The following is a 9,674-nucleotide window of genomic DNA, read 5'->3' as shown; positions in this document are numbered from 1 at the left end:
TTGGAAGGGATTGTTTGATGATTAGCTTAGCAACGGCGTGACGCAGCCTAACAATGTGAATGCGATTGGTCGACAGGCTGCTGGGTGGGGCGTTATACGTTTCCCCATTCATTGGCCACTGAGATTCTTATCTCCTCTGAAGTATCTCTGGGAATACTGGTTAATATCCAAAAGCGGAAGTCATGTCACAGGCTCACTTCCATTTCCTCTATAGAGAATGATAGCGGCATCTAGTGGCCAAAAGGCTGTATTAACATTGGCAGCGCCATTAGAGACTTCCGCCATTTTAATGTAGTACTTCCAACTGCATTTGGTGACCCTGTTGGAGTCATGTCCAACGGGTTCATCAGGAGGGATCAACCAATCGTGAAGAAGAAAATGTGCTATTTCAAAATGAAGATTGCCTCAACGGCACTGCCCATACTGTCACAGACGCTATAATGGCACAGATACAAAGATGAGTACTCTATCTTACTCTATGGTTTCCCCTGAAAACCAGATGCATCCGGTTATTTCCTTCCCCGCTGAAGGTGCTCCCAGTCCAGCCAGACTTCTCTCTCCCTCCCCTTTCCCTCTGTTGCGCAGCACTGCGAGACTGGCGCACTATACTCACTATGGCATCCACCGCAGCACGGACTCTCTTAGTGCTTTTCGTCACCTTCTGTGCATCAAGTATTGGATTAACAGGTAAAATCAGCCTTTTAATTTATATTTTCAGAGCAGATGCATGGTTTCCGTTTTTCACTAGTGGGGTAGCACTTTATTGATTGATTTATGTCTGGGATATGTGGAACTGGGCTAATAGCCTAATCGATAATCAATGAATTATTTACCCCATAAATATAATATATCCAGTTCCCAATCCGCAATTGTTTTTCTTTGTTTGTTTTATATCATGTCAAGAGACCAATAGCTTCTAATTGAGCTGCTGCTGGGACATATATCATAATTACCACGTTGCATTGCAGGAAAAAGTGTTTGCGAGAGAGATTCATTTTAGCAGATCTTCTGGTTTGTGTGGCAAAAACAAACTATGCAAAATATGAGGGAAAGTATATTATTTTGGCGACAAATTATGAAAAGAAAAATGCTTAACAGTTTGCAGATGGGGAATGAACATACCAGTCAAAGTGAGCAATAATAATGAATTTGGGCCGTGCAACTAGGTCTTTCATCGTTTCTGGTCTGGAAGGAAAATGTGATGTAGCCTTTTGAGCGCAGGAGTCATGGAATATGCGCTTACCTCATTGGCGCACACTGAAGTAGCTTTGCTCTACAATTAAAATAAGATGACGAATATGAGATCATAAGCCATATGATTAGTATCAATCACCACACCAAAAAATATAAAGAAAAAACTGCTTTAATTGATAATGGGACGTCACAGTGCCAAAAGGGTATTCTAATTGGCGCCAGTAGCAACTTCATGATGGCCCGGCTTTCAACTCCAACCTCGCAGGGAGAAGGGGCAAGGAGGAAATGGTTCACTTTCTCATAAAGTTTCTGTCAATCTCGCTGCATATGCGTCCAGGTGTCACTATAGCTTCCACGTATTAGCAGTTTAACTTTTATTGGGATGATTCTTGTCCTGGAGGCAGAGGTGAAGGATTTCCTCTCGAAAGTCAAAATTGGCTATAGTTCCTTCAGAAAGTATTCAAACCCCTTGACTTATTCCACATTTTGTTATGTTACAGCCTGAAATCAAAATGGATTAAATATTTTTTTTGTCACACATCTACACACAATACCCATAATGACAAATTGAAAACATGATTTTTGAAATTGTGTCAAATTGATTGAATATTTAAAAATAGAAATATCTCATTTATATAAGTATTCACAGTCAATACCTGGTAGAAGCACTTTTGGCATTGATTACAGCTGTGACTTTTTCTGAGTTAATCTCTAAGAGCTTTCCACACCGTTTGCCCATTATTCTTTCCCAAATTCATCAAGCTCTGTCAAATTGGTTGTTGATCATTGCTGGACAACCATTTTCAGGTCTTGCCATATATTTTCAAATAGATTTACAGTACCAGTCAAAAGTTTGACTCATCTACTCATTCAAGGCATTTTCTGAAATGTTTGTACAATTTTCTACATTGTAGAATAATAGTGAAGACATCAAAACTATGAAATAACACATATGGAATCATGTAGTAACCAAAAAATGTGTCATATTTTATATTTGAGATTCTTCAAAGTAGTCACCCTTTGCCTTGATGACAGCTTTGCACACTCTTGACATTCTCTCAACCATGCATGAAGTAGTCACCTGGAATGCATTTCAATTAACAGGTGTGCCTTGTTAAAAATTAATTTGTGGAATTTCTTTCCTTCTTAATGTGTTTAAGCCAATCAGTTGTGTTGTGACAAGGTAGGGGTGGTATACAGACGATAGCTCTATTTGGTAAAAAGCAAATCCATATTATGGCAAGAACAGCTCAAATAAGCAAAGAGAAATGACAGTCCATCATTACTTTAAGACATGAAGGTAGGTCAATCTGGACAATTTCAAGATCTTTGAAAGTGTCATCAAGTGCAGTCGCAAAAACAATCAAGTGCTATGATGAAACTGGCTCTCATGAGGACCGCCACAGGAAAGGAAAACCCAGAGTTACCTCTGTTGCAAAGCAAAAGTTCATTAGAGTTACCAGCCTCAGACATTGCAGTCCAAATATATGCTTCACAGAGTTCAAGTAACAGAAACATCTCAACATCAACTGTTCAGAGAAGACTGCATGAATCAGGCCTTCATGGTCGAATTTCTGCAAACAAACCACTACTAAAGGACACAAATAAAAAGAAGGGACTTGCTTGGGCCAAGAAATGAGCAATGGACATTAGAATGGTGGAAATATGTCCTGTCCTTTGGTTTGTGAGACACAGAGTAGGTGAACGGATGCTCTCCGCATGTGTGGCCCCCACGTTGAAGCATGTTGACACTGTCTGTGATTTATTTAGAATTTAAGGCACACTTAACCAGCATGGTTACCACAGCATTCAGCAGCGATATGCCATCCCATCTGGTTTGCACTTAGTGGGACTATCATTTGTTTTTCAACAGGACAATGACCCAACACACCTCCAGGCTGTGTAAGGGCTATTTGTCCAAGAAGGAGAGTAATGTGGAGTGCTGCATCAGATGACCTGGCTTCCACAATCACCCAACTTCAACTAATTTTAGATGCTTTGGGATGTGTTGCACTGCGGAGTGAAGGAAAAGCCACCAACAAGTGCTCAGCATATATGGGAAATCCTTCAAGACTGTTTGAAAAGCATTCCAGGTGAAGCTGGTTGAGAGAATGCCAAGAGTTTGCAAAGCTGTCATCAAGGCATAGGGTGGCTACTTTGAAGAATCTAAAATATCAAATATATTTTGATTTGTTTAACACTTCTTTGGTTATTTCATTGTTTGGATGTCTTCACTATTGTTCTACAATGTAGAACATTTTTAAAAAATGAAGAAAAACCATTGAATAAGCAGGTGTGTTCAAACTTTTAACTGGTTCGTTAAGTCAAAACTGTAACTCAGCCACTCAGGAACATTCACTGTCTTCAGCACCGCCGACTTAGCTCCAATACGTTACATTTTTATCCTGAAACACTCCCCAGTCCTTAACGATTACAAGCATACCGATAACATGATGCAGCCACCACTTGGTACTCAGTAATGTGTTGTATTGGATTTGCCCCAAATGTAACACTTTGTATTCAGGACAAAAAGTGAATTGCTTTGCCATATATTTTGCAGTATTACTTGTTGCAAACAGGATGCATGTTTTTTTATATTTTTTATCTATACAGGGTTCTTTCATTTCACTCTATCAATTGGGTTAGTGTTGTGGGGTAACTGCAATGTTGTTGATCCATCCTCAGTTTTCTCCAATCACAGCCATTAAACTCTGTAACTGTTTCAAAGTCACCAAAGTCACCAATCCCTCTCCGGCAACTGAGTTATGAAAGACATTTGTATCTTTGTAGTGACTATTGTTATTTTTTACCCATCTACCTGCTCTTTGTGGTTGAATCTGTGTTTGACCTTCACTGCTCTACTGAGGGACCTAACAATTTTCTGTATTGGTGGTGTAGAGAGATGAGGTAGTCATTCAAAAATCATGTTAGTAAGAGTCTAATGACTCCCCCGTGCAACAATCTAAGTAACATAATAAAAAAATCCTCATCAAAATCTGTCAATTTAAGCTAGAGATATGACCACCGTCTCAATCCAACGCATGTCAGCCTTCAGCATCTGCGGTGGAAGGTCGGTGAGCTACAGCCGTGTTTGTCAGACTATGAGACATCCCAAAAATTGGTCTTCTCACAAAAACGTTTGTAGCGTGTCAATCACTCTATGGAAAGATGAGACTCTCACGAACAGGATGGTGTTTTCCGTTTTGCGCACGACCCCCCACAAACCCCATGGGACTCGGTACCGCTGATGTGCCAACTTCTATCGGTAGTGTCCGAACCGTTTGGGCTACAAACTAATATGACCCCGCTATGGAAAGGGGAGATTCTCCGTTTCGCTCTACTACCTCCACAAGTGTCACGGGACTCATCTGAAGGTAACCGGTACCGGTTTAAAAAATGAATGGAAGTATGGAGGTAGTTTTGTTCCCCCCTAAACAAGGGGGCTAAATATGTGTCCAAAAAACTAAAATATTTCCTAAACTTTCTAATATCTACTAGATATTATTTTTTGACTGTCTGTTTTGACATTTATGAACGTATGACAATATGTTTCTATGGGCTATAGTAGTAATGGCCGAATTCAACATTTAATCCAATATGTTTTTTGATACCTACAAGGGTCCTAATATTCAAAATCAGGTAGCTAATTTATCCATGGTATGACCACCTAAAAACAATTCCATATGATTACGTGACTTTTTAAGCAACATTTTACTCTTTAACTTATTTAGGCTTGACATAACAAAGGGGTTGAATACTTTTTATTTTTAATTCATTTATAAAAAATATAAAAAATAAAATAAAAATAACATAATTCTACTTTGACATTATGGGGTATTGTGTGTAGGCCAGTGAAAAAAAGTCAAGGAGTGTGAATACTTTCTGAAAGCACTGTAAAAATCCATGAAAACAAAAATGTGATTTTTGATCTTAATTTAAGGTTCATTTAAGGTTAGGGTCAGGCATAAGGTTAGCTGTGTGGTTAATGTTAAGATTAGTGTTAGGTTTAAAATCCGATACCTGCCACTTATTATCGTGTCCACGGGTCTTGTTGTGCGTGCTGTGAAGACTAGCTCCTCTGTATCAGAGCGCGCTCCCCTCCAAAATATCCTCACCACCGGTGTAAGAGGTGAGGGCCTTCTATGTCTTCAGATAATCCCTAAGGAGTTGATCAAATCATTGTTTTAGTATTAAAATATACATTTCATTTCTATTTCCTCTTTTCAAAAATATTTCAATGGTATTTGACTTTTTTTTTTACCCTTTTTTTCGTGATATCCAATTGGTAGTTACAGTCTTGTCCCATTGCTGCAACTCCCGTACGGACTCGGGAGAGGAAAAAGTTGAGAGCCGTGCGTCCTCCGAAACACAACCCTGCCTAGCCGCACTGCTTCTTGACACACTTCTTGCTTAATCAGGAAGCCAGTCGCACCAATGTGTCGGAGGAAACGCCGTACAACTGACAACCGAGGAAGGCGTGCATGCGCCCGGCCCGCCACAGGGAGTCGCTAGAGCGCGATGGGACATCCCGGCCGGCCAAACCCTCCCCTAACCCAGAAGACGCTGGGCCAATTGAGCGCCACCTCATTGGTCTCCCGGTCGCGGCCGGCTGCCTGGGATCGAACCCGGGTCTGTAGTGACACCTCAAGCACTGTAATGGAGTGCTGCGCCACTCATGAGGCCCCTTATATGATTATTTTCAACAAAATTCTGATTTAATCTCTTCCGTTTGTGATGGAAAGGGATAAGACAACACATAAATCCAATCAGGATTTATTTTTGGTTGTCTCGGGGGAGACAAATCTAGCTACCTAATTCAGCCATTGGCTAGGCCCTCAGAAGCTAAATAGAAGGCATCTGCCATTCACCTGTATTAGCGCCAGGGTTGGGGTCAATTCCATTTACATTACAGTCAAATTCCAATTCTCTTTCCCTTTCCAATTAGGAAAATGTGGAATTGGAATTAGAATTTGGGTTACTTTATACAATTACTTGAATTAAAATTAATTGAACCCAACCCTGATTATGGCAGAATTTTGGAGTGACAGTGGAATCAACCAATCACATTTAGACTTGTAATGGGTGGGACAATTTTTACAAAAACGTATGGAAACTTCTGCCTTCTCTAAGGCCGACAAGTCATTGCGCAATAGTGAGCAGTAGTTTTCCCACGGTCTAAATAACTACTTTGTTGTAGGTTAGTTAAAAGCATGTAGCGGCTGCAGCAGGTGTTATCGAAGAGGATGTTGTTGCTAATTTGTTAGTTTTGCCCTTTTCAAGATGAACTTTCAACAAGAACTTAAGTTTCAAATGATCATTATAAAACAGGTTGTTTGGATCCTGGATGCTTATTGGTTGATACAGTGGGGCAAAAAAAGTATTTAGTCAGCCACCAATTGTGCATGTTCTCCCACTTAAAAAGATGAGAGAGGCCTGTAATTTTCATTATAGGTACACTTCACCTATGACAGACAAAATGAGAAGAAAAAAATTCTGAAAATCACATTGTAGGATTTTTAATGAATTTATTTGCAAATTATGGTGGAAAATAAGTATTTGGTCACCTACAAACAAGCAAGATTTCTGGCTCTCACAGACCTGTAACTTCTTCTTTAAGAGGCTCCTCTGTCCTCCACTCGTTACCTGTATTAATGGCACCTGTTTGAACTTGTTATCAGTATAAAAGACACCTGTCCACAACCTCAAACAGTCACATTCCAAACTCCACTATGGCCAAGACCAAAGAGCTGTCCGTATTACGGACACTGTCCTTTCAGCATCACACGCCTGTTACACTCACATCCTTTGATGTGTCACTGTTGTCGCTTTTGGTGATAGTGGGATAGTGATGGCGTTAGGCTGTGTCAGCAGTTGCTGTTGCTATGTCTGTGTGAGTGGCAGCATGAAGCGTGGCTTAGCCTCAGGTCTGTTAGATTCAGTCGGGCACATTAAGTGATGCTATGTTATTTTTCTGTTTTGAGTTTGGTACGACGTGTTGGAAGATTTTTTTTACCCACTGAAGGCCTAGGTCCAATAGCCATGGTTCGCCACTGGAAACAGGTGTCTCTCAGTTTCCTCTGTTACCATAGGGATAGGAGAATAGGTAAACACATGCTTCTAACTAATTGGAATGATGAACATCGGGGTGGACAGAGGCATGGAATATCCATCTCAAAAGACCTCCCTGAGCACATCACCTAACCATCATTCTTGTCAGTAGAAGCCCATTGGGCACACACAGGTTGAATCAACGCTGTTCCCACGCCGTGTCAAATTAAATCGCGTTGAATCAACGTAGGATAGACGTTGAATTGACGTCTGTGCCCAGTGGGAGGGTTATTCAGTGTGACAGGGAGGTGTAAAATATGCTAAAACGATGACGACAACAACAAGACACGTTGAAGCCAAACCACTTGGCAGACTGACCAATGATCCAGCACTTTGATCGGTCAGATAGGAAGTTCTCCCTGAGCAGGTTGAGGGGCAGAGGCAGGTGACCTTGTGTCTCACTGGGGTCTCATTTATCACTCTCCATTCCATGTTAGCAGGTGAAGTGTAAAATGGAGATAGCACAGGCAGACAGAGATTTCCGATCCACAGAGAGTACAGATGTTTTAGAAGTGCCTAGAGCGCACGGTTTGTGAAATAAATTTGGGAGCCACGCTCACACTTGCTGTGAGAGTACCTGTTGCACACCAGAGGGAAAAAAAGGCCTGAGTGAAAAAATTCAAAAGGCTGGAGTTTTGGAGAAGATTAGCCAGCTAATCCCTGTTGATCTGATTTAGCTGCCACGTTACAATAGCCCTCTCTTCTCCCTTACCCTTTCTCCCCTATCGCCTCTCTCTATCTCTCTCCGTTTCCCATTAAATCTTTCTGAACCCTCTTTGTCTGACTTCCTTATTTCTAATTCCTGTCTTTACTCACTTTCTCTATTCCCTCTCTCTCCGGCTCTCTCACTCTCACTCTTTCTCCCAGACATGCATGCTCAGTGAGTGAGGTCATCCAATTAAACGTAGATGCTGTTTGTTGTGGTTTTGTCCTTTTCTTGTCCACTGCTCCCCCTTCATCTTTTACTCCTCCAGACTTCCACACAGTACTGAGGGCTATTCATTTCTTACAATAAGCACTTAGTAAAAGCAGAAAAGGCCTAAAATCCCCAAAAGCCTCGCCAAGTATGACACTACAGTAGCATTGTGATGAACAAAATAAGAGGAGTTCTGGGGAGGGACCAGGCTATTGAACAGAGTCGACAGGAGGTCACTGGTTGGGTGACAGAGAGACAGAGAGAGATTCAAGTTAGAGAAAGGCAGAAGGGGAAAAGAGGGATTCGTGTCCTCACAAGCCACAAGAATTTCTCCATTCCACCTCACCAAGAGGAATTCTACAGGAGCACTTCTACAGGATTGGCAGATCTCCGATTTAAGCTTTGGGTTTGTACTGTAACACAGGGGGAAAGTCCGGGTAGAGAGAAACATCGATTGAGACAGACTGACAGACAGGGAGCGAAAACATGTAGCTAATACCTTCCAGCGTGTCGACTGCAAGCGCGTTTGATCACCTGACGTGGGGCCGACCCAGGCTCTCTCACCTGTCACTCAGGTGTCCATCAACCCTGCCGCTGATGGGTCTCACCTCAGGATGTCATCTCTGGGCGCGGTTATGTTTGGTTAAACAGGTAGCACCTGGGCTAGTGAACATCCGTCACAGAGAGAATAGAGAGAGAGAGAGTGTGTGTGTAGAGAGTGTGTGTGTTGGACAGAATGCGTGTGTAAAAAGAGAAAGTGTGAACTCCTAATTCACAGGATTCGCATTCCTCTTGGTGAGTAGGTAGCATTGCAGTGTAGTCTACTCATACCCTGTGCTGGTTACAGAGAACCATGATGTCATGATGGTTTGGGGTTGGTGTGTTGATTATGTGAAGGAATGAGTATATTGGGCCATGGTTTCACTGGTTTGCTGAATTTGTGGAGAGTTGTATGAGGGTTAGTGTGTGAATGTGTGTGTGTCTCTTGTGGGGAAAAAGGCGTTGGTAGGCAGTAGAAATCAGATCTGCAGAGAAGCGCAGGTGCATGACCCAGAGGGTTTCTAAGACAATTTTTGGACGTTGCTACGACTTCACCTTAGGGCTTAATGCTGCACATGCTGCTTGCTCTGTTGCATACAAACACACACACACACACTTTCCAAAAAACCAGGGACACACACACACACACTTTCACACATGTCCCCTTACACAACACTAAAACTATCCTCTGTAACAGTCCTGACCTGTTTTATGTTGTTTTTTATGTGTTTATGGTCAGGGCATGTGTTTTGGGTGGGCAGTCTATGTTATCTGTTTCTATGTTGGTTTCGGTGTGCCTGGTATGGCTCTTGATTAGAGGCAGGTGGTTTGCATTTTCCTCTAATCAAGAGTCATATTTAGGTAGGGCATTATCACTGTGTGTTTGTGGGTGATTGTCTCCTGTGATGTCTTCGTG

At 41.8% G+C, this 9,674-nt stretch overlaps 1 protein-coding gene across 1 annotated transcript in view; it reads left to right on the top strand.

The window, feature by feature from the left end:
• Window positions 1-535: 535 nt before the first annotated feature.
• Window positions 536-9,674, top strand: part of LOC129817174 (fibronectin type III domain-containing protein 1-like) — a 90,730-nt gene continuing 81,591 nt past the window's right edge. Inside the window, exon 1 of the mRNA XM_055872156.1 lies at window positions 536-687. Coding sequence (XP_055728131.1) covers window positions 615-687 — 73 coding nt within the window. The 5' untranslated portion in view covers window positions 536-614. The remainder of the gene's footprint in view (window positions 688-9,674) is intronic.

The sequence above is a fragment of the Salvelinus fontinalis genome, chromosome 20 (assembly GCF_029448725.1).
Source record: "Salvelinus fontinalis isolate EN_2023a chromosome 20, ASM2944872v1, whole genome shotgun sequence".
In the NCBI taxonomy this organism is placed as follows: Eukaryota; Metazoa; Chordata; class Actinopteri; order Salmoniformes; family Salmonidae; genus Salvelinus; species Salvelinus fontinalis.
The sequence above is the reverse complement of the archived record's forward strand: the minus strand, read 5'-3'. Positions and strand labels throughout refer to the sequence as shown.